Below are 23,588 nucleotides of genomic sequence, written 5' to 3'. Positions count from 1 at the left end.
TTGAATCGATATAAAACTGGTTTTCCTGTGCGTTAGGCGATCGCCCACCTTAGGATCTGTTCAGTTTTACTAGAGTAATCTACAGCCGAAATCTGGACGCTTTTGGAAGGATTGACTACCCTCCAGGCGCTCTCAGCCACAACTGAGCCCTCAGCCACAACTCATCCCAGGGTCACCCACTCACTGAATACCGCCACGGGCGTGATTCGAGTATGTTCGGCGGGCCTGCCTACCTACCAGGCGCTCTCATTCACAGCTGGGCCCCCAGCCATTTTGAAGCCGATTTTTTCTGTTCGGGGGTATGACGATAACTGCGAATCATCTGCTCAAAATCGATGCATATTTTGATTAATCGCAGAGGCATATCCCGGGTTGCTAGCTTAACGCCAACTTCAGGGTCTCCTCGGTCGGATCAAGCTGACTCTGGCCGCCGTTCTGCCGCCTGCCGCCGAGTCGCCGAGGCCGAGGCGTATTGCCCCGAGTGATTGCCAACCAGTCGCCAGCCGCCAGCGGCGCGCGGCGCAGCCTTTCGTCGCGGCCGCCAGACCGGCGCCGGCGCCTGCGCACCGCGCAGTGGTCCGGGCGTAGCCGCGGTGCACCCGGCACATGCCCGCACGGCCCGCACTCGCACCGCACCGTGGCGCGCGCTGCGCACGGCCCTTGGTGCACCCGGCTCTGCCGCTGGCGCTCTTGGCGCCCCACCGTCTAGAGTCTCCTCTACGACCGCCCGCCGTGTGTTGCGCCAAGATGCGCACGGCCCGGCTCGGCTTGGCACCCCGCGCCCCGCCCTCGTCCCGCTCGATATAAGTGAGCCTAGCCGGGGCCTGGTATCAGTTGACCCTCGACGACAGCTGGAGCCGTTACTTCTCCCCTCCGGTCCTCGACGTACTCAGTCACCATGCCGAACCCCTGCCGCTGCTGCAAGAGTGAGTCATAGAGAAACGGCCTTAGGAGGAATTCGGGCCGTAAACCGTCTCTGGTCGTCACCTGGTCGTCACCGTCTAGCCGTCACTAGCCGTCAAAAGTTGTCTTAAGACAACAATTGCAGCAATTGCTGCCCTTCTGACTCAGCATAATGCCTGTGACTAAGATTTAACTTAGTACGTCACAGCGACAGTCCTTGGTTCAAATCCTCTCTCCCCCGGGGGCACTCGCACCAAGGTCACTAGCACAAGTGCAGAAACTCTGTATAGAGTGTCTAATTTTTGGATTTGGGGGACAAAGTCGCAACATCGAATTGACGTTGAAGAAAATTCATTTCTAACTGGGAATTAGAAACGAGGACTGGCGGAGGTACTCTGATCTGGGATCATCCATGAATCGCCACAACTCGCACGGCGGACGGCGGGGCCAGTAAATATAAATGTCGAATTCAAGAAAAATCGAAGGATGCGGGCGCTATCGCTCCGCGCAGTAATGCGGCATGTCGGACACTGTAAGCAAAGTGGTTGTTCTGGCTGTTTTGAGTCTGACTTCCAGCCTGGGCCCGCGTCTCATACTCAATAAGCCCTCCCGCGTCCTTTACCCCCAGAAAAGCATGTTTTTGACCGTTGATTTCGCAAAGAACATTTGTATCAGGCCAATGCAATTTTCATTTGTAAGAATGCAATTTGTATTGAGAGAAGCAAATTTTCTCTGTTTAGCCGAGCAGATGTACTTCATTCAAGAACAGGCATTTTGGGAGTATGGTGCAGACCGCCACAGTTATCGGGTGTCAAACCGGTCAAACCCTCCAAGCCGGCGTGCGGGCGGGTTGCATACTCACACGGGGCCATAGGCGCCATGCGGAGCGACGGTAGGCAAGCCCGCCCGCACGCCTGCATGCGGTACAGCATAAGCAAAATAAAGGGAGGGGTATATGGACCACCCTGTACATGTGCTGGATGATTCATTGACAGGCGGGTTTGCCTAGCGCCATGGCCCCTTGACTCGCGCCCGCACCTGCGTCTTCTTTGAATCACATATACTGTGTACATAAAACGGTGTTTTGTTTGTTTCAACCTTTTTCAGAGACTTGCCCCAATGAGACCTGTCAGTGCAAGTGTGGGGACAACTGCAACTGTGGCGCAGACTGCAACTGTTGCACAGGATCAGGTATATGATATATTGGATCCCTCCTCTTCTTATTCGGATAAAAGCTCCTTTAAGCTGACTCCTCGGGCTGCGGCTTGCTCCAGAAAGCGTGGACCCAAGGAAAACGGGGTTCTCACGAAGACCTCGTTGTGACCTCTTTATGATTTACGAAGTCACGATTGTTGCACTTGTGACCTCACTGGTGACCTCACAAGTGCAAAAATCATGACCTCTGAGGTCACAATGAGGTCTTCGTGAGAGAAACGTTTTCCTTGGGGACGTCCCCCTGCACGAAAATGACAAAATTTAACTACAGAATTTAACAGAGATTTTAAAATTAATTTTCCTTTTCAGAGAACTCAAAAGGATGTTGTGGAGGAAAACCTACAAGTCAAGGCAAAGCATAAGTAAGTCTGGCCATGTTCAGCCCATACCCTGATGTCATAACTAGAAGAATGTAAAAGTTTGAGGTCACTTTTGTTAACAAACTTTATTCTAGTTTCTATACTTCTATCTATAATCATGTTTATATAAAAAAATTACAATTGAACAATAATTTCTATTGCCTTCCCTTAATTTTCTACTAACACATTTCCATAACTAGTACCTACTTTGCAAATAAGCAACCCAAGGAGGAATTTGAGCTTGAGCACTGACTGTCAGCATGACGTCAAAATAGTCCACTTTTGGACAGGATGTGACATTTGAGTCAAATCAGTGTCACAATGACATCAAGAAGAGTCGTAAAGGGGACCATTTTGATATCATGGTGACTGTTAGTACCCAAATTCCTCCTTGCGAAGGAAGTCCTGGTCAAATCATTGTTTACCTACCAATAGATTGAGGCATGAAGGGTTTCTCAGTAAAAAAGACATTGTCACATTCTAAAGAAGCATTTTATTTTAAAATGACTGCCTCTTTTTCCCTAGTTCACAAAATCATCAGTTTCAGGAGAGCATATTCAAACAGATACAGGTATTTCCATTAAATAATCCACTTTGAAATTAAAACATGTAGGAAAATAATTCATTGACAACATCATTTTTAAAAAGGATTTTTTTTTATACTGATGTACAGTAATTTAACAAGATAAAAAAACAGGGTGGCAACCCCCAACACCACATTCACACTGTTGCAGCATGTATGCAAATCAGATAAATTTTATTTCATTGCCTTTAAAATTTATTACATTTCCCCATTGCATGAGACATGACCACCCTGACATGGACAGACTGAGAGAGCATGTGAAAGATCCAATATGCATGAAAATTAAAACAATAATAAAACGAAATAAGCCAGTGGAAAACAATTACAAGATACAAAGGTTCTACAACAAAAGATATACATGGTATTTCTGACCGGTGGATGCATTGGTAAAACTAATTCCAATAGCTCTTGCCCTCAGTCAAAATTAGAAAAACCCAAAACATCAAGTATGAACATCCCATAATTATTCAGACTTCAATGTCAGTAGTCAAAATCAAAGCATCTGACACTGACACAATGGTTGCTGACTAGGGACAAATCCCGTAGATCCCCCTGTGCGGAGGTCCTCCCTTGACTATTTCATTTCTATTTTAAGAAATCTGTGAAGTCGATGGTATTTAGTGGGTTGTACTTTTTGGGGTTCTGGATTTATGTGCATATTTCGGAATGTAAAATGTATATTCCATTTTGATCATTTGTATATGTATGATCCCGGTATACAAGAAACGCAAATCATGAAAACACAACCTTCAACATAGCATCACCCACATGTATTTCCTAACTAAGAATTCGAATGGCCGGTCTGCACAGAGGGATCTCTGAACCTTTCCCCTGACTAGGACTAATGTACTGGCTTCATGAAAGACTTGACAAGATAAAATAGATCAACAGGTAGCTTGAAACTAAAAGCCTAACAAATTTAATTCAGTTAGAAATGCTTAAACAGAAAATGATTAATATCTGTATCTTTAGAAGAAGAAGCAGCAGTTGTGGTTCTCACAATTTAACATTAAGCATACACTTATATTTACTGCCGGGGCACAAATTGTCAGCAAAATTACTAACTTTTCCTTAAAAGAGAGAAAAAACAGCTTTTAGAAAGAAGACAACAGAAGACGTTAAATTCTGCAGTACATTACAGTATTTGTAAGTTGGCTTTTCAGTCACACAGCTTGACAAATAATTGAAAGCTTCACAAACTTTGCTTGGATGATAGATTAAAAAAACTATTTACAGAAGGGCATGGGACAAACTTTATGGAAGTTCTGTTTAAATAGAATGAAGAAATGCAAATAGTTGTGCAAAGTACAAAGTGTGAACACAACCACAAATGTTACAATCTAGCCCTTATCATTTAAATTGCTTCACATCTTTCTGAAAGCGATTAAGCTCTCAAGAAAATAGATAAACTCTCACACAGCTATAAACCATTGCTATTTAAATTAAGCAGTTTTGCAATAATTTCCAATTAGTAAAAGAAATGGCTTGTCAAGAGATTCCATTTCTGAATGTTACATAGATTTCTAGATTTTAAGTTCTTTTGCCAGAATTGAACAAAATGTATTGCAGTAAACCTTTGACATTTATGTTTAATTTCATATTTTCTTAATCATTTTCTGATAAAGTTGTGTTTTAATTTATTTTAAAAGTTCAATAAGATCAATGCAATGACCCAATTTGATTAAGAGTAGTAACATCTAGGTACATTAATCTATTGTAAATGGCATTGAGAAGAGCTTACTGTTTGGTAGAGCAATACTTTCTTCACTTTCAGATACCAGTCATTTAGAAGGGGGGTAGTAAGACACGAATGCAGCATAAGATAGTGCTGGATCACACCATAAAATAATATGACTGATAGTATTAACAATTACATAATCATAACACAGGCCAAATATCACATATATTGGTAGTAGTATCAAATCTTAACCACTTATATAACATAGTACATAAAGTTTTCAAAGAGTTTAGTCCTACACTTCAATCAATTTAATTAGATTAGGCCATCCAGTTCGCATACACAGTGGCTAGAAGATGACTAACTCTTGCTGCAACTACTGTTGATGAACATATCAGTACATCCGGAACTGAAACCTAAGACTGATGTACATGGAGTGTAAAGGTGAACTTGACTTGACCTTAAACATAGGCACCTCATACATTTGCATCTGTTGTATACTAATGGATAAATTATGTCATGCTAAAAGCAGGAAACATATCCACATACAACTCAATTGATGTTTAATGATTTTAAGATGTGTGAAAAAATAGGAACTAGCACTCAATTCAGGATAACAGGATAGTGGCAACAGAATAGAGAATAAAATTACCATGTTATCAGGTAGAGAAACTCAGTATCAAAATGGCTCAATGGAAAAACAAAATTATTACAAACAACAACAAGAACCAAAACAAACAAAAACAACAGTACACGTCATCCACTTATATAGATAACAAATAAATGATTGACAAAAAAAGTACCAAAGCGTTCTTTAAAAGTTACAAGTATTGAAATGCAGTTTATGTTACCTTGTGAAATAAAGTCACCAAAAGCATGAGTTTAAGTTCTACATTAACAGGAAAATTACTACTTAAACTTTGCCTAGAATAATAAGAAGTGTGGGTAACTGGGCCACTTGATTTTGGTCCCATTTCATTTATAAATGATTACCATACAAAATGGTTGAACTCTTCCCCATACAATAGATATCAATGGTTTATTGTGTTACCACTTGTAGGTGAATTTCAACTCCTGAAGTAGATTTTCATGCTGAAGACAAAGCCATAAGAGAACTACCTATTTCTGTCTGTCAGCTGCTGCTGGAAGAGAAACAGTGGCCTGGGGCCTCAATATTAACTTCAGGTTGCGTCTTCGGCTTTGGCTTCACAAGATTACATCCACCTTACCTATGTGGCTCACTCGCAATGAGTATACATTGAGTCTTCATTCACACCAAAGCAGATGCTGGTAATGAACTGTGTTTAGGTTTAGTTCTATTTACAAATACTTTTATGCAGCCATTAAAATCAGCACTTACTAACACATGACCACCACAGCCTTGCTTATGCTGTGCGACCAGTGGATCTTCAACCTACATTAAACAGGCCAGAAAGTAATTAGTGCAACAATTTAAATCAACCAAAATTGTCTATAGTAAGTAGACATTCCTGAACAGAGATTTACTTACCGCTTTTGGTTTTGCCTTCTCCTCATCCTTTTCATTCAGATCATCAATTTGTCGAAAAACAGCCTCCGGATTTGGAGCAAATACAGCACAGGTAACAACAGCATTATGGGCTTTAATGCCTTCCCAAAAGTCATTTCTATCCTTGCGCACAGATGAAAATTTAGAATAGTCATGGTCTGTCCGCCATATGAAAATACATTGGTTCTCTGATCCACTCACAATGTATTTTCCATCATGACTGAAGCTTGCTTTAATCTGACTACTTACATTAACATAGCCCTAGACAGACACATAGAAAAATAGAATAAAAAACAGAAGAAATACAACATTTGATAAAATAATTAAACTTACTTTATATTTGCAAGACACACTCAAATCTCGGAGGTCATAGAGACGAATTCTACTATCATTTGAAGTAACTAGGATTTTATCTGCTCCAGGCATTGGCTCAATACCACTTATTTTCCTGCCTGTGGAATTTTTTCCGCGTGTTGACCTAACATGTATTTGAGTGTGGTACTTTAACTGGTCAGTGTGGTAAAATATACAGCGCCCGTCATATGAGCCAACAACAGCAAATTTTCCATTTTGGAAAAAGTTTGCAGCAGTAATAAGTTTTGTTTGGCCTTCTACTTCATTCCACACAGCTACCTACAACATTAATCAAGATACATAATAATCAATAATGAATACTCAGTAAGATGATATAATGACACTCATTAAAGACAAAACACATTTTTCAGAGTAAAAGTTAAAAGTTAAAACCAGGGACACCGAAAGCTTTTAGCTGGTGTTTGTTTGTATCATTAGTTGACAATTCAGTCTTCAATATGATGACCTTTTCATTCTATCTCACATGGTTCTAATTGCACGAAAGAAAAATATCATTTAGATTTGTACCAGATGGCCAATTAACCCTATGTAGCCAAAGGCTACTGTATCACAGGCAGGCGTGCAGGCCGGTACCTTACTGCCCCGAGCGGGTAGGCAACCCGCACGCACGCTTGCAGGCGATATAGTATAACTACAAAAGTACGATAGGTTAATAATCTGCTACCTGGTTTAGTTAATCATCAAAACGACACTAAGTTGCCCCCAAAAATTAGAGGACACCTATTGACCACAGAAAAGAGAGAAATGTGCTGTTCTGATATTGAGCAAACAAAACTCTAGAAAAGCATACTCTAAAATATTTTACCTTTTTATCCGGTATATTCCAAAGACGAATTTTACCATCTAATGATCCACTTAGAAAGTACCTATCATCACGAGGATGGAATACAATAGCTGTCACAAAATCGATGTGTTGAAAGCAACACAGACATTCTTTTCGAGAAATATGCCAGAGGCGAACCTGGTAATAAGAGTGTTATTAGGAAAAGTAAGCATCAAAACGTTTTTTATAATCTGAATGTTATGTATTTATAACTAATACTTACAGTTTTATCCATGGATGAGCTCAGAACAAAGTAGTTTTTTGACCAAGAAACATCCAACAAATCTGAGGTGTGACCAGTGTATTTACAAAATGGGCGTGGCATAAAAGGGCTGTTTGGATTAGGATCAATCGATGCAGTGTCATAGCCAGCACCTGCTGAACTTGCACCAGCAGAATTCTGAGAGACTAGAGACTCTTGAGATGGAGTAGGCGACACTTTTTCTGCATTGTATTTTGTTCGCATTTCCTAAAACAAATTGCTTGAGTAAGTTGAGTAGATAATAAGATGTAGAATACTAAAACATAGATATGTATATTTTACAAATTGATACACACAATTTTTTGATTATACTCACTTGGAAATAGGCATATGCACTTCTGATGACCCATACACGAAGAATGCGATCCTGTCCGGCAGTTGCCAACAGTCTTCCACAGGTTGAGAATTTCATGCACCAAATAGGACCTATATGTTCACCACTAAGATCCTGAATATGCTGAAGCTGATCAAACTCATAGGGTCCTTTGTGACTACTACTTGCTTTTAATTTCATATTAGAGGGTTCATTAGGATTAACTTTATCCACTATATCCATTACATCTTCTTTGTGGCGAGCATGTGACACCTGGAATTTGAAATAAAAGAATGGTAGTTAATTAAAATATTGTGGAATGCCTTGCCTTCAGTGTCGCATATTTTTTTACACTTTGAACAAATCCAGGACTGGAACCCGATCAAGTCATTGTTCAGGTTATGTGCGTCTCTATATATGATGGTCTTACCTCCTGGGCTATAGTTTTAGCTTTGTTCATTGTTTTCTTGACTGTTGAGCCCAAAAATCTTTTAAATCTTGCAGTTTTCTTCCTTACACTACCTGCTTCACTTTCTGCATCATCAATATCAAGTGAATCACACACTGAAAGAGGTACAGACATTTTGCTGTCTATGCTCTCTTCATCAGATTCACGAGGTCTAGAGGTAGGACTGTTTGTTTCAGTCCCAGCGTATTCCGATGTGAGGCGCATGATATGTAATGACAAAGGGTTGATACACTGTGGAAGTTTATCCTCAGCAATACTTAAAGGTACTCTTTCGCCGGTATCTAAATTGAGAACTGTTACTTGTGATAAAATTTCCTGGAAGAGGGTAAATTGTTAGTTAGGAAGACCAAGATGAGGGACAAAACACAATAAGTGTTGAACTACCATACCATATCTGAGAGTTGTTTACCAGAATCGGTACGTGTGCGGACAAACATATTCAGCTGAGCCAGCATTCCTTGCTCATCACCAGCTGATCTTCGCCTTTCCTTTGACCCTCTCGGGCTTAGGGAGTGTCGACTTCCTTCACCACCATCTCTACCAATACTATTACTACTGAGAGACCCTAGAGTACTTCTTCCACGTTTTCCACCACTCCCTGAAAAATATTATTATTATTTTAATATTGGATCAGACAGAATACATTTAGAGAAAGGGGCTACATTACAAAAAATACAGGTAAACAAACCTGTGCCAACTGAACTGAAGTCTCTCATGCTGTTGCTGCTAGTACTACTGGCAGTGCCTGTGCCTGAACCAACTGTCGGAATAATTGAAGGTCCTGTGCTCTCATTGGTAGCACTCACCAGCAGAGATGGTTTGCGACCATTGCTATTGCTACCAACAGATCCTCGTGGGCTGTTGGAAGCTTGGCTGGATCGAGAAGATACCTTATCAATTTTGATTCGGTCTACTTCTTCTGGGGGTGGTCCCTCTGCACGGGCCCTATCTTCATCCTAAAGGCAGATAGAAAAGGTGTTGCTTAAGTCTGTCTCCTGTCTCGAGATACTTTTCTCTGAGCTTTGCATCTATCCACCTACTATAAAAACAATTATAAACCAAAAAAGTGGGTAGCAGAATATGTGCTGCAATAAATTATTTTTAATCACTACTTCACCTAATTAAGGTCATTCTTTTCATGTGAGAATTTTATTTTGTAGTCTATTCATATTTTTTTCTATATAATTCTCAAAATCAAACTTTGTTTAATTTGGAAATAAGCTTCAAATGATAATGGGTATTGTAACTGTCATATTTTTTCTAGTACCTGAGGTTTAACAACATACTGTCCCTTTGTTGCTGAGCGAATGTCTAAAGAATGCTCCAAGTCTCTGGTTAGGGACTCAATAGTACTTGCAGGGCTAGGCAATTGTGAGGACTGAGATGCAGAATCGGTTTCAGTCTAAGAACAAACAAAAAAAGCAAGAAATACAGTACAAAGCTGACAAAAATAGACAGCAAGATTGGCATAGTAATTAGAAAATGTCAGTTAAATAAAACTATGATTATAATACAGCAACAATAAGAATAAGATATAGAAACAAGAAATTTCTCACCATCAAAGTAGCAGAGGGAGAGGCAGCAATCTGACCTTTATTTTTCTTTTTCCGTCTTGGGGGCGCTACTGGAGCTTCAGAGCAAAGAGGAGGGGTCCCATTACCCATGGAATTCTTAGTACTAGCAATGACGTCAGGCTCCTGAAAAACACTCTTGGAATAATGGGAAGGAGATGATGGAGCTGTGCTGGCTGAAGTGGTTGGTGTAGAAGATGTAGTAGGTGAGGTAGTTGCAGGACTAGTTGGAGCGGTGACAGGTGCAGAAGATTCTTCTTCCTCCTCTTCCTTTAGATCTCCACCAAGGGTGCTGCTAGAGCTTGTTGATGTTAATTGTTCCACTCGCCCACTGCTGGAGCTAGTGGTGTCCTGCACTCCACCAAGAATTCTACCAACTCTGCCCAATGAGGTCAAACTTTGAAGACTAAGAGCATCATGTTCAATGATTCTGAATGGGTGAGAAGCTTTGGTGCCAGATGATGAACCTCCAACAGATGCACCTCCTGCTTGAGGTACAGCAAATATACCCTCCACAGAGGAAGTCTGACTATCAGGAGGAGATCCTACAGCATCTTCTTCTTCAGTCTGCATTCTTTGACGAAGTTCTCTGAATCGTCTCCGACCCTGCCAGTTATCAGCACCCTTCTTTTGACCACCCACCTAGAAAAAAGCAAAATAGTTGTTGGCAAGATAGAAAGTTTAGGTAAATGAGACAAAACTTATCATACTACCAACATTTTCAGGTATATTGTCTTTAGAAGACTGGACAACAGCCACTGGGGAAGGATTTATTGAAGTTGCAGGAATTAAAGTTTCATCGAGGTCACTGGATTCCTTCACAGAAGAGTTCACATCTTTTTCTAAAGAAGGGGGCAGTAAGCCTCGCTTAATAGAGCGACTTCTTCTGGAAACACAAAAGTATCATAATTAGGGTGAAACACAGTACCTATTAATTGTAAAAAAAAAGCTGGCAGTGATTTAGAAATCTGCGCACAGAAAGAGTCAGATAGTAAATATATTTGTGAATAGAACTGTAAATTGGATTAATTATAATTTTTAACTAGTCTGTAACTTAAAGATTGAATTGGTACACAATTAAGAAAAATGTTTGTTAAGGGTGAGATAACAAATATTCGGCAAACTATCAGTCAGAGGATCATGGTATTCCGAAATGAATAAAGACATCACCAACCTTGTACTTTTACTTGGTGTTCCATCCTCTGCATCGTAAAATTCATCAGAATCACTAGAAGATGACATGTTCGATATTCCTGGATGTTAAAAGGGCATATATCATAAATTTGGCAGACAGACAAACACCCAAAACATCAAAACTGCTGAAATACTGCAATGGATTGATGTGTGTCATTGAAGAAGTAGAAACAAAGTCATGAGAACATGACTACTGATTCTAAAATTCGAACAAAAATGAGACGTTACAACTTACCAAAAGGCAATGAGCATAATTGGAAATAGTGCTTAGAATATTAAATTGCGTACGTTCACAATTAAAAGTGTTCAGCGTTTATTTCCCATCCCACCCAGAGACGCCTTCTAGCCAATCCTCAAGCCGCCGCAGCCTTCACTTCTTTTCAGGGATGTTAGACGGCTCCCAGCGTATTATCGTACCAACTTTCCGAAATTATCGTACGCAGGGTCAAAATTATCGTACATTTCAAAAAAATTACAATTTTCGCCCAAATAAAGGAAAATTTACATTTTAACAGTATTATAAGTGTTTCTATGTAGCTAAAAGGTCGCTAGTTAAAGAGAAAATAAGGTTTTGAGGCTGCGTTTCTCACTCAGAGGTTGGCTACAAAGCGGTGGTGGGGACTGGGCACCAGACTCCCCCCTCCTTCACCCGCTGTCCCTCGTCCCTCTCCCTCCTTCTCTCTCTTCGCTAGGTATGCTTCTCTCTCGCGGAGTTGTTGCTGAGGGGTGGAGGGGGGCGAGCTTGCGCGCGGCAAATGGAATTTTATTCAAACTGATGGAGATTCAGCACCTTACGAGAGCCATATATAGGCAATTATAGGGTAAAATTGGTCCAAACCGAAATTATCGTACATTTGGCGTACGATCATGGGTCACGATCGTACATCGTACGGAGGGTCGAAATTATCGTACGCGTACGATAATATCGTACGCTATAACATCCCTGCTTCTTTTCTTCTTCTTAGCAAAATGGCGTGCAAAGCAAAGTCGTGACGTTACTTGCGACTTTGCCTAAATACTTGAACGACTGAACGCACCCACCAAACAGACAACAAGTGAAATAGAGCGTTCATTTCGTTGTTCAAGTAAGGTAGACAGCCGAAGTGTAGTGTTTCACAGAAAGACGTGTTGAAAATCTATTTGCCGATTCAAAAAGTGGTGTTCTTGACGGCCGGGTCCCCGTATTCGGACCTAGTGTGAATAGCAACATGACGGACGAAAGCCAGCCCAGAACCTTGTACGTCGGAAACCTGCATACGTCTGTGTCAGAAGATCTTCTATGTACATTATTCTCCCAAATAGGACCTGTTAAGGGCTGCAAGATCATACGCGAGCAAGGAAATGACCCATACGCTTTTGTCGAATTTACCAACCACCAAGCGGCGGCGACGGCCTTAGCTGTGATGAACAAGCGACTGTTCTTGGAGAAAGAGATCAAGGTAAATTGGGCCACATCCCCCGGCAACCAGCCTAAACAAGACACCAGCAATCACCATCACATATTTGTTGGAGATTTGAGCCCTGAAATCGAAACACACACACTACGAGAAGCATTTGCACCTTTTGGAGAGATCTCAAACTGCAGAATTGTTCGAGACCCTCAAACTCTCAAATCGAAAGGCTATGCATTTGTGTCATTTGTGAAGAAGGCAGAAGCAGAAAGTGCTATTCAAGCTATGAATGGCCAGTGGTTAGGAAGCCGCAGTATTCGTACCAACTGGTCAACTAGAAAACCTCCCCCTCCACGTACCGAAAGACCTCGTCATCCTGGCACAGGAAAACAAGCAACGTATGATGAGGTTTACAACCAGTCCAGCCCAACAAATTGTACAGTTTACTGTGGAGGGTTTACAAGTGGTATTAGTGAAGAGATAATTCAAAAGACCTTTACACCTTTTGGTGCCATTCAAGACATACGTGTGTTTAAGGATAAAGGCTATGCATTTATCAGATATGCAACCAAAGAGGCTGCCACTCTTGCTATTGAATCAGTACATAATACTGATATTAATGGCCAAACTGTTAAATGTTTCTGGGGTAAAGAGTCGGGAGATCCTAACAATCCTCCCCAACCAGGAGTTCCTGCAGCAACCCAGCCAACTGCAGCACAACCTCAAACTCAGCAGCCGCAGACAGCCACTGCTGCAACCGGGCAGTATCCTTATGCCTATGGACAACAAATGGGCTACTGGTATCCTCAGTCTTATCCAACAGCTGGTGGTAGTCAGTATTTGCAAAGTATGCAGCCCAGCTATACTGCTACTTATGGTCAATTCAGTTACCCTCAAGCATATGTGCAGAGAATGGGATTACAAGTCCCATGGCAGACGATCCCCGGACAACCTGCAGCAGCTGCGGCTGCAGCTGCAGCTGTAACAACTCAACAAGTAATGGCGGGACAAGCCCCTTTGCAGCCACCAGCGATGATGTATGCTGCCATGCAACAATTCCCAACTCCACAGTGAAGCATTCAAATTAAAGGACATGCATATGCTCTTTGTGAAAATAATCTCAGGATTGCTTTCTGTGGGTGTCTTCAGAATAACTTATTGTAAACAATTATACCAATGGGCTGTCATATTGATAGCTGGACTGATAATATAGTCAGTTTTTGGAATATGTATTGAGCAACCCTCCTCCTTTCAACAGTGATGTCAACTTCTAATTTTGGGGAGTTATTATTGTTGATTTTATTTAGTTGTTCCCACTTCCCCCTCTTTTGAAAGACACTGAAATGTCTTGTGATCAGTTTACAAAATTTGGATTGAGAATTTTGTTTAGATGTCAGTTATTGTTCTTCAAGTGTGTTAGTGGTGGTGAATTTTCATATTGAAAGTTTTGGTCAAACAAATTTTGAAACATTTTGAAAGCAATAATGTTTTAAAATGTGATTAATTTTTTCTTGACTTCAATTTTTTTCTAGGCAGATTCTATTTCTATAATCAGTCCCCGTCCGCCTTTTTTTGTTTGTTTTTTGAGTTGAACATTTTTAACACTGTGATGGCTGGGTACTCAGTTTATGGGGCACAGCGCAGGGCGCAGTGTTAACCATACAACGATATTGCTCCAACAGTTAAATGTCATGTCAATTAGTCTGTTTACTCCTAGAAATAGGAAGGCAGCTGGATGAATGGTGCTGCCTTTGAAGACTGCTGTTAATTTTCATTTTCTGTATGTGTGCTTTTGTACATTGGAAAAAGGTAGATTGATGTCTTCCCAAGTAGCTTGATTTCTTTTGTAGGGTTGTTAAAGTTACCGCTGTTAAGGATCGTAGCGTAGAAGGTAAATTTAAAATCAGGCTGCCAATTGTATTTATTGCAGGTATTTCCTCTTTCTCCTCATATGAGTGATACAGTTTCTCCCTCCCTTGAAACAATAGGTTATTCTTTAAAAACTGTGTTAACATGGGAAAGTGATAAGTGGAGCACAACTTTGACATCAATATTTATCTTATGCAGGGTTTAGACTGGCATCGATTGTCATTTATTGGATACGTTCTAGTGGGTTTTCGAGGCCTCTCATTGGCTGATTTCCAACTGGAACGTATCCAATAAATGACAATCGATGCCAGTCTAAACCCTGCATCACATCATTTTCAGCCAGTGTATGTGATGAAATTTTCATGATGGTTACCATGATATTGTTGTTTGGGAAATTATTGTGTAAGACAAACTTAGTGGATGGGCTTGTGCCGCGATGGGGTCATGTATTTGATTCGTAGAAAATTTTTCACTTACATTGTGTTTAGTATTTCATTTTACAATCAATGGAGACTAATTTAAAAAAAAACGAATGTTTGGCCTACTGCTCTGTTACTGGGTTTGACTAAAACTTCACTCATTTTAACATTCGGGTGTGCTTCCCCAAAATTTAGGCACATGTTTTTGTATTCACTGAGTCTTGACCCACTCCTATTGGAAGAATCACATTTGGAAGGCTGTTTTTTGTTTCTTTATTACTTAACCATGATTCTGTTTTGTACCTTTGAGGTGTCATAAAAGATTAACACTGTGGTACCTGCTTTATAGTTAGCCAAAACAATGAATAGAGGAAGATGGCTGTAAATATTTATTGCTATGTGATTGACTATTTCTAAAACAATTGCACATGTCACAAATGGCTGAGTAATATGTTTGATAAGCAGTGTTGCAGAACAATCAAATTTCCTTGATAGCAAATCCAGCAGATTATCTGTAAACAGCCTGTTGGAGCTTATTTATTGAGTGAGTGCATGTATGAGAATTAATGTTAGGAGCGTGATGCTGTGCTGTGCTCATCCCTTTTTATATATAAATATATATATATAGTTTTTGTAATTTTATTTAAATGGACTAGAAAGTGATCCTGGTGAATCACTGAGTCGCACATTCCTCCAGGAAGGAACTGTAAGTGGGTGCCGTTGTTTTAATTGAACCTTCTTATGTCCTTTTGTTTTGAAAGGTTATCAATAGATCCCATTCAGTAAAGGCATGTCTCCTTTCCCATTCAATTTGATACATCCACTGAAATATAATTTTATCAAAGCCATATATGTCAATGAGACTCTTTTGAAATTGACCTTGTGGCTTTGGTGAGTACGTAGTAATGTCTTTGTATTATAGGTAAGGGTGTTGTAATTGCAAATTGCCTGGTCCTTTCCTAATAGTTCTTTTTTTTTTTTTTTAATATCTATTCATCAGAATTTATGCTTCTGTTATTAGTAGTTGCTGGAGTAATCTTGTACTCAAGCAAAGATGACTAATAGAAGCAGGATTTCATACAACAGCCATGTTTCGGAATAATAAAATATTTTCATATTGGTATGTTTGTATTTTTTTTTCTCTCTTTCTTTTATTTTTTGATGTTGCTGTTTGGCACTTATCAAAATTAACATCTTGCTGTCATGACTAGAATGCATACATAGTTCTTATGTTAAAAAGTAAAATCAGGAATAAAGATTGTCAGAGAGGAAACATAATAGTGTTCTTTTTGCACTGAATGGACTGTGAAAGGTCGGGATAAGACTCAACTTCTTGATCAGTGGAAACAGTAGTTTTGTATAAAAGCTTATTTCGAATTGTAAATACCTCAAACACATTTGTACTGTTGAGTTGTATTCATTATAAGTTGTGGCTTAGTTGAACGCATAGTATAAGCAAAAGAGCAATGTACCTGGTTTAAAGTCTAATCTGATGCAATGTAGCTTATTGTATTGAGATTGCTGTACACAACGCATTCCCAAGTGTATTGATTAAGAAAGGAATCAAATAAGTTTCACAGATAGTATGAATTGTTTAATTTCTTTCCCTAAGTCCAAATTTTCAAAATCAGAATTGTGTGCCAACTATCACAGTATCAAAGCAGTCAAATATTATCTTGGTATAGAGGGATACAAAGACACAGACCAAGAGACAGTTAAAAAAAAACAAAAACGCCTTGGTAAAACCGGTTGTTGACCGGTCAAACCCCGGATTTGCCCTTCTCCGAGCTTTTGCTGTAAAATATATATAAAAAGACAGCAGGTTAGAAGGAAGAATATGTAATGTTTAATGAATTTTATTCAGAATATCACAGGAATTTTAGGGTAATGACAAATATAGAAGTGACTTGCTATGAAAATATAATTTTAAGTTTGTAGAGCTAAGGTATCACCAGTCTTTACCCACTTCAATTATGAAAATGGTGACAAATTGTATCATGAAGAAATGAAACATAGAGAAGGTTTTCTCTGATTTGCAGGGTTAAGATCAGTACACAAACCTTACAAACTAAACTAACAAATAATTTAGTACAAAACGAGGGAACCCACGCACAAATAACATGGCTATAGAAGGCTGAAGCTCCTAGCAATTATTAGCCCGCCGACTTCCCTTAAAGATCTATTCAACTTCCAAAGCATCACACTCTAGCAACTATTTCAGTCCAGACTATGAGATAAAATGCCTCAAGGATAAAATTCTTACACACCATTACCAGTGGAAAAATTAACAAATCAAGTGTTTTATATACATAATTAATACAGTCCAGAGGTTGTGCCCGCAATATTGTTATCACAGCTTAAAGTGCATACAATATTCAATATTTTTCAGAAATTTTCTCTCTACATTCACAACCAATGCTAACAGGTAGAAACTGTACAGTTATTGGCTAAATATTTAGGTTACAAAACTTTCTACAAACAACTAACATAACGAGAATGAGGTGCCACAGGTACTAAGAACTCTTTCTGATTTTAATAAAGAACTCTTTTTGATTGTACTAAAGAAGTCCTGCTTCATTTTACATAAATACAGCAGTATTTAGCAATGTTTCCTTTTTAATGCTTAGAATACAATACTATATATTTACAATATGTAAGTACATCAGGGAGAAGAAACCTGCTATAAAACAGAACATCATAAAGGAATATATAAATATTCCAAAGTGACAAGAGCACTTAATGAACAATTACATAATAGAAGATGATGTTAATAGAACTGTGTTTAATGTTTTTTGTGGGAAAAGTAAATTGGGCATATCCCCCCCTTTTTTTCTCATTGACAAATTTTTGGGAAACAAAAAAGGGGGGGGGGGGGGCTTATATCAGGCCTGCACAATAATAATTACAGTAGAGGGAAACTTTTCCAATCCTTTTGGCATCCAAGTAACTGTCATAGTTTAAGGATTTTAGAACCTGAACTAAGAATCAGCAGGTTTAAAAATGCTTGCCCCTCTACTACATTCTACATTTACAAAAGTTAGGTCTGATTTTCATGCAATTCTCAATTAAGTCCAATGAGGCATTGTATTGAATTATCCAAAATAAAACGCTTTTAACATAAGAAAGAGAGACTCTCATTTTTCTTAGACATAAAATCCATAAAACAATCATAAAATACTTGATGCAATTTGCATTTCCCGCACGTTTATGCCTTCTTACAACTTTTGATTAAAAGAGGAGAATAGGACCCAGTGATTCGAGACCAAGATGGTGTGGTTGGTAGTAGGTCTACCTTCACCGAGCGTACAGGTGTACTCGTTAAGTTTGATGTTTTGGGCAAACAGTTAGATGAGGGAGATTCGGAGAGGCAATCAGTCTTTCGAGCTTTCCATCTGTAACAATAAGAAAATGTAACAACCAGAAACCAAAAATATTGAAAATTCCAAGACAAACAGTTACTTACTTCTTTCGCTCTTCTAGAGGGTAAAGTGAGATATCATGCCTCCAACGATAAACGTGAGGATAGACAGATTGGTTGATGTCACAAAAGCTTATTGCATTTAACACATCTGCATCAAAGTGAGACGGTGTATTGCTGAGAAAATAATTTAGAAAATAAGATAAAATGCCTTTGAATTGAACATTATTTGATAGCACATAATTATAGGTAAGAAAACTGTAAGGTTGGCTTAACAGATTGATTATTTAGTGAACATTCTACACTATTGAAATCATAACTGACCCTTCAATGAATACAGTCGGACCCTCTTCAGGATCATTCATCTCATCCTCATCAGAATCAGATTCTTCTTCAGGAACAGGACTTCCTCTTGGAGATGATGGAGGAGTAAAAAATGTGTCCAATTCGTCTTCACCATCTGAACGAAAAACATATTGCTTTGGGACACAGATTTAACAAAACCTACACTCACACATTCTTTCATACTTAAGACATACCAGAGAGAGTGTCCATACTACACTGCTTAAGATCCCCATCGATTAAGTCTAAGTAAAATAAGAATTAATTTGGTTAGGGGGAATATTAAGGGTAAACAGTGTGTGTGCAATTTAAAACAAGAGCATACTTGATGTGATGGTACACTTTCAGCAAACCACATTTAATCTTACCATCTTTACAATCATACTCTAGTCGACGGGATACATTTTGGCTATCAGGGCTCTGGGAATTGTTTATTGATCGTTTCATTGATGAGGACTTTCGAGAGCCTCTTGAGAAATTGCTTTGGTTGTGTGCAGGCCATGAGCAAAGACAAAGATATGCATCAGACCACATTTCTAAGCACTCACTCTCGGTACGAACTTGAGGACGAGGCTGGAAAAGAAAAAATGATCTTAGCAGGTTCACAGCATATCAATAACAGAGATATGAAAAATATGGAAACTTACTGGTAAAGGAGATCGGCCATCCGGGCCACTTCCTTGTAACTGGTCTAAAGCCCACACCATCTGACAAATGATGCAACGGATGGCTGTCTTTTGATTGGAATTATGAATGTGCCTTGATGATCTTGGTTGGCGGTATGAGGTATTAGATGGAACAGAGTCATCATCATCTGAAGAGAGAGTACCATCAAGGTGTCCTTTTGAGGAAAGCATGTCCTAAAAATAAAAGTAAATGACGTTAATTTGATCTCAAAAACAATTGGCATTTATTTAAGTACCTGTTCAGTTACAGGGTTGCCACGATTGAAATTCCCCAACATTTCCCTGACAATATCCCACAAAATACGCCTCGGTGAGGAAATAAGGAAAAGCAGCCCAAATGGAATTGCAGATCCACATCACAAAACTCTCAAGAACCCCTTGGCAAGTAAACCAGAAAAATTGCCAACTGCCGTTTTCCCCAGACACAGCGTTTGATTCCCTTACATTTTCCTGACTTCCCTGAAACACTTGTATTTTCCTGATATTTCCCTCACTTCCCTGACTTGTGGCAACCCTCAGTTCAAATACACCTACCTGAAGACTATTGTAAAAAACTTCTCTTTCTTCCCATGTAAGCTGATCAACTAATCTCTCTGCAACACTGCTGGCTATTCTTGAATGAACTAGATGATAATCTACAGCTACAAACCGAGCATCCTGCAGGTAACTACTTACAAGACTCTGTAATAAATAGATAGCTGTGTTTAAAAAGAAAAGCATATGGAAAGAGAACGAGGAAGATCTTCAATTAACTGACCTGAACTCTTTTGACTTCTGGTTTTAAAACATCTCTGATAGAATCACTCAAATTATGAGAGGTATTTCCTGTTACTACATGATGTAAACTAGCTGCAATTCGTTTTGCAAATAGCTGTAAAGATTTTTCAACATAAAGAAAAGGGCTGACTGTGGGGTTAGACAAGGCTGAAAGGATTGCCTCATTTTGACTGTTCTCAGATGCTTTTCTGTGAAGAAGAAAGATACAGCTAATAGTATCATTACGTGGTGTTATATTTTCATATAAAACTCGGTTTGGTCTCACTGAGTGAGTGACGAAGAAGTAAGAGACAGAAGTATCAAGCCATAAACTTACTTATCAATTTCTGGACGTTTCCTGCTAAGCCAATCAAAGAAACGGGCAGAGGATGACAATATACTTCCATTTGAGGGCGATGTAGTTGGAGAGTGTGAAGGGGAAGGAGATAATGTAAAGGGAGAGCCACGACCAAGACCAGAGCCTACTGAATCATCCAAAATTGTACAAGCGTTCATCATTGAGCACAATTGAGTAACAGGACTCAAGATTTCAGGCTCAGTGTCTGTTTCATCAAGTGAGCGGTTTTCACCAATCCCGTGAATTGAGTTCTCTGGTGAAGATGACACTTTTGAAGTATTGCTGGCACCAGGGTCTAAAAGCTAGAGGTGTAAATGTCAGTACAGTGTACAAAGATAAAAATGGAAATAATATGAACTTTTACTGAAACATACCACATTTTGCACAATTTGGTAACGCTTGGCAAGATACTCTTCTAATAAAGCAAGACCTTCATTAGATGACAAATCCGTGAATGTATTAAGGAATGGCCAATATTCTTTCCAAGGAACAGAATGAACAGCAGCAAGATCCCTGGAAAAAGAAGAAATTTACTTGAACCACTATGTGTAGGACATGGATCAATTGGACCAAATTACACATTTATCGCACTTGATTTACAATGGAATTGCATCTATTATGATTTTGAGACATACCGACCCACTCTTTCAAGTCCCTTTTGAGTATCTTGGAGACGAAAGGTTGATGGGCAGCTTTTTGGTTCAAAAGCACTTGATGAATTTCCCTTGACTCTTTGAGGAGTCCGCCAGAGACGATGAAATTCTGTGGCTTCAGATTGGCTCATAGGACCGGCAAATGCGTGGATTTCGAGACGTGGGCTCAAAGGATCCCCATTTAAAATCTTCGTATGGAAGAATAATAAAATAAATTAGAATAATTGTATACATTTTTCATGAACTGAAGGTGTTACAAATAACCAAATCTTACTGGGGGATCTTTGGGTGAAAATGGTGTTCCAATTATTGGCTGCAGAGTATTGTCTTCAGCTCTAAGTACCGGCACATAATAATCATTTTGAAGAAGAGAAGTTATTTCAGATTTTAGTTCTTCACAGGCATTGGGACACCTTGCACATACAATCTTAAGAGGAGAGGAAACACAATTACTTGGGTTAACAGAAAAACACATTGTGTAAGTTCTAATGACCCTGTAAACCTGAACTTTTATACTTTGCAAATTAATTTCATTTTCATTAATCTTTTAAAACTTTGAACACTGTGTAACACAGCAGATTGTGAAAAGGCTGGTTGCATTGTCTCTAGTATTATAAGATGATTGCAGACAACAGCTAACACTGACCCAAGTTGACAGTAAGTCGACTTATAAATGGATCCAGGGACTTAGCAGTTGAAAGGGCAGCACATTCAGAATTCAGTTCTGCTGATTTGTGTTTGCAATAAATTTTGATAGCACAAGCTAGTAATCACTCAATTTTCTTTCCAAAACTAGTCCTAATTTTCTGAATCTGCTAGAACCTACAACTTCAAAACAACTGACAGTGAAATATTCATGGTATGAATTTACTTACATCAATGGGTCTTTGACCAAATTTATTTTTTGTTTCTCTATCACATTCAGAATATGATACTAATGTTGAGACTACTAACAAAGCCCCAAACTTTGATGCAAAATGCAATGGAGTTTCATGCATGCCTTTATCAGGAGTATTCAAATAAAGGTCTAGAAGAATAGTTGATCGTTCAGCAGCTGAGCTTAATTTTCCATAGGGCACAGTTTCATCTCCATACAACAATTGTAGAAATGATGGATTTCCCACTGTTTGTAAAATTAAATCTGCCATAGCTGCATTTTTGCTTTTAGCAGCAACATGCAGAGCATTATATCTCGAACCTTCCTATTTAGAATGAAACAGCAAACATAAATTTACAGCAATAACCATATTAAAAAATAAAATACCATGAGTATTAAATAGCAATGTCTAAAATAAGTTAGTACCTGTAAAATGGATGGAGTATCTCCACTACTTATGAGGAAACGGGGATTATCCCATACCGTTTTAGAAACTAGTTCAAAATTCCCACTTTCAATGGCTCTACGTAACTGTACCATATCTTGTGATTTTGGACCTTTGAAAGGACTAGGTTTCTCAGCATCATTCTGAGAAGGAGTATTGTTTGTACTGACACCCTCCTCTTGCACAGTACAATCAGAACCATGAACAGCAAACGCAACAGCATCCGATCTCAGTTTAAAAGCTTTAAATCTTGACTTTTTATGGTGCTTGACAACCTTCATCGCCTCTGTTTTATCCTCATATACATGCAAGAAGTCTGAAAATTGATATCAATATTTGAAATTAAGCAATTTATAAAATGTCATGTAAGAAAACAAAACAAGATGTGAAATATCAGAAAAACAACACATCATTATGATTGTTAGTGTTTTGTTGTTTCGCCTGTCATACCGGCAGAAAAACAAACTTACCATCATGACTTATGTTTGGTATGTGTACTCCATAGAATCTTTCGCTTTCAAGTATTCCAGGAATCGCTTTTGATCCGGACAGCCCCATGATAGGGGTATGTCTATCTTTTTCCACATGATCACCCATGTTCCTAAAACAATCACAGGTCACTTTAAATGTAAAGCTGAATCTATCATAACCCAAAAAGATTGCTCAAATAATCTAACCTAAGTTGTTGACTAATATTGCTTTCATATATATTTAATTCATGTTTCATCTATTTAGTAATAATGAACGTATATATGACCAGCTAAGTTTGTGAGGTGCTGGGGTTGTTGTCAAAGACGTCCGCCTGTGCGGGGGCCGTGCCAAACAAAGCTAAAATCAGAGACGAGGCCTAAACCACAGCCGAAATATCAACAAACGCGAACGACGTAAATAACCGTCACCCACCTCTCCTCAACCGGGGAAAGGGGGGGGGGGGCGGAGGGAGAGGAAGAAGGAGAAGAAAGTGGGTAGTGGGTATGAAAAATATTGAGAGCAAGGTGGAAGTTTCGAATGATTGAATCATTGAATGGCCCGGTGTTCGGTGTTTCTTAAAGATTTTTGTTGGCATTTAGCGTGTTTTAATTTTTAATAATAATAATGACA

General features: G+C 39.1%; 4 protein-coding genes across 7 annotated transcripts; 2 read left to right on the top strand and 2 right to left on the bottom strand.

Annotated features, from left to right (window-relative positions):
- The first annotated feature begins 682 nt into the window (after window positions 1–682).
- LOC113203151 (metallothionein-2) lies at window positions 683–2,633 on the top strand. The gene is made up of 3 exons (XM_026417682.2): window positions 683–926; window positions 2,011–2,094; window positions 2,428–2,633. Exons 1-3 carry the CDS (start codon window positions 899–901, stop codon window positions 2,478–2,480), a joined length of 165 nt encoding a protein of 54 aa, XP_026273467.1. The 5' UTR covers window positions 683–898; the 3' UTR covers window positions 2,481–2,633.
- Window positions 2,634–2,947: 314 nt separating this feature from the next.
- Window positions 2,948–11,649, bottom strand: LOC113203150 (WD repeat-containing protein 44). Of its 4 annotated transcripts, XM_026417680.2 has the most exons (15): window positions 11,509–11,649; window positions 11,254–11,332; window positions 10,797–10,965; window positions 10,065–10,721; window positions 9,776–9,910; window positions 9,197–9,464; window positions 8,898–9,106; window positions 8,470–8,823; window positions 8,043–8,312; window positions 7,688–7,933; window positions 7,447–7,602; window positions 6,600–6,899; window positions 6,249–6,527; window positions 5,968–6,152; window positions 2,948–5,899 (listed from the first exon to the last, which is right to left on the bottom strand). In XM_026417680.2, the coding sequence occupies exons 2-14, from the start codon at window positions 11,319–11,321 to the stop codon at window positions 6,009–6,011; spliced, it is 3,255 nt and encodes a 1,084-aa protein (XP_026273465.1). In that variant the 5' UTR covers window positions 11,322–11,332; window positions 11,509–11,649; the 3' UTR covers window positions 2,948–5,899; window positions 5,968–6,008. The 4 variants fall into 4 exon arrangements, with proteins under 4 accessions (XP_026273465.1, XP_026273464.1, XP_026273466.1 ...); XM_026417679.2 differs by having other exon boundaries at window positions 2,948–6,152; XM_026417681.2 differs by having other exon boundaries at window positions 2,948–6,152; window positions 10,797–10,962.
- A 580-nt stretch (window positions 11,650–12,229) lies between these two features.
- LOC113203143 (nucleolysin TIAR) lies at window positions 12,230–16,538 on the top strand. Its single transcript, XM_026417665.2, has one exon. It carries the CDS (start codon window positions 12,482–12,484, stop codon window positions 13,736–13,738), a length of 1,257 nt encoding a protein of 418 aa, XP_026273450.1. The 5' UTR covers window positions 12,230–12,481; the 3' UTR covers window positions 13,739–16,538.
- Window positions 16,539–16,792: 254 nt separating this feature from the next.
- Window positions 16,793–23,391, bottom strand: LOC113203142 (ankyrin repeat and LEM domain-containing protein 2 homolog). The gene is made up of 16 exons (XM_026417664.2): window positions 23,165–23,391; window positions 22,958–23,088; window positions 22,469–22,803; window positions 22,041–22,367; window positions 21,440–21,592; window positions 21,148–21,353; window positions 20,887–21,025; window positions 20,492–20,814; window positions 20,156–20,363; window positions 19,933–20,079; window positions 19,360–19,572; window positions 19,081–19,285; window positions 18,910–18,957; window positions 18,695–18,830; window positions 18,416–18,547; window positions 16,793–18,344 (listed from the first exon to the last, which is right to left on the bottom strand). The coding sequence occupies exons 1-16, from the start codon at window positions 23,212–23,214 to the stop codon at window positions 18,158–18,160; spliced, it is 2,940 nt and encodes a 979-aa protein (XP_026273449.1). The 5' UTR covers window positions 23,215–23,391; the 3' UTR covers window positions 16,793–18,157.
- Between the last annotated feature and the right edge of the window lie 197 nt (window positions 23,392–23,588).

Source organism: Frankliniella occidentalis, unplaced genomic scaffold (genome assembly GCF_000697945.3).
Source record: "Frankliniella occidentalis isolate FOCC.00 unplaced genomic scaffold, Focc_3.1 Scaffold107, whole genome shotgun sequence".
In the NCBI taxonomy this organism is placed as follows: Eukaryota; Metazoa; Arthropoda; class Insecta; order Thysanoptera; family Thripidae; genus Frankliniella; species Frankliniella occidentalis.
Note: the sequence above shows the minus strand (reverse complement) of the source record. Positions and strands in the feature narration are given on the sequence as shown.

Coding starts and splice junctions, on each gene's coding strand:
- LOC113203151 (XM_026417682.2), top strand. CDS start 899: ATGCCGAACCCCTGCCGCTGCTGCAAGA. Junction 927..2,010: donor CCCCTGCCGCTGCTGCAAGA/GTGAGTCATAGA, acceptor AACCTTTTTCAG/AGACTTGCCCCAATGAGACC. Junction 2,095..2,427: donor CAACTGTTGCACAGGATCAG/GTATATGATATA, acceptor TTTCCTTTTCAG/AGAACTCAAAAGGATGTTGT.
- LOC113203150 (XM_026417679.2), bottom strand. CDS start 11,321: ATGTCATCTTCTAGTGATTCTGATGAATTTTACGATGCAGAGGATGGA. Junction 9,911..10,064: donor CTCCCTCTGCTACTTTGATG/GTGAGAAATTTC, acceptor GTTTGTTCTTAG/ACTGAAACCGATTCTGCATC. Junction 6,153..6,248: donor AGAAGGCAAAACCAAAAGCG/GTAAGTAAATCT, acceptor TGTTTAATGTAG/GTTGAAGATCCACTGGTCGC.
- LOC113203143 (XM_026417665.2), top strand. CDS start 12,482: ATGACGGACGAAAGCCAGCCCAGAACCTTGTACGTCGGAAACCTGCAT.
- LOC113203142 (XM_026417664.2), bottom strand. CDS start 23,214: ATGAAACATGAATTAAATATATATGAAAGCAATATTAGTCAACAACTT. Junction 22,804..22,957: donor ACCAAACATAAGTCATGATG/GTAAGTTTGTTT, acceptor ATCAATTTTCAG/ACTTCTTGCATGTATATGAG. Junction 21,026..21,147: donor GGACTTGAAAGAGTGGGTCG/GTATGTCTCAAA, acceptor TTCTTTTTCCAG/GGATCTTGCTGCTGTTCATT.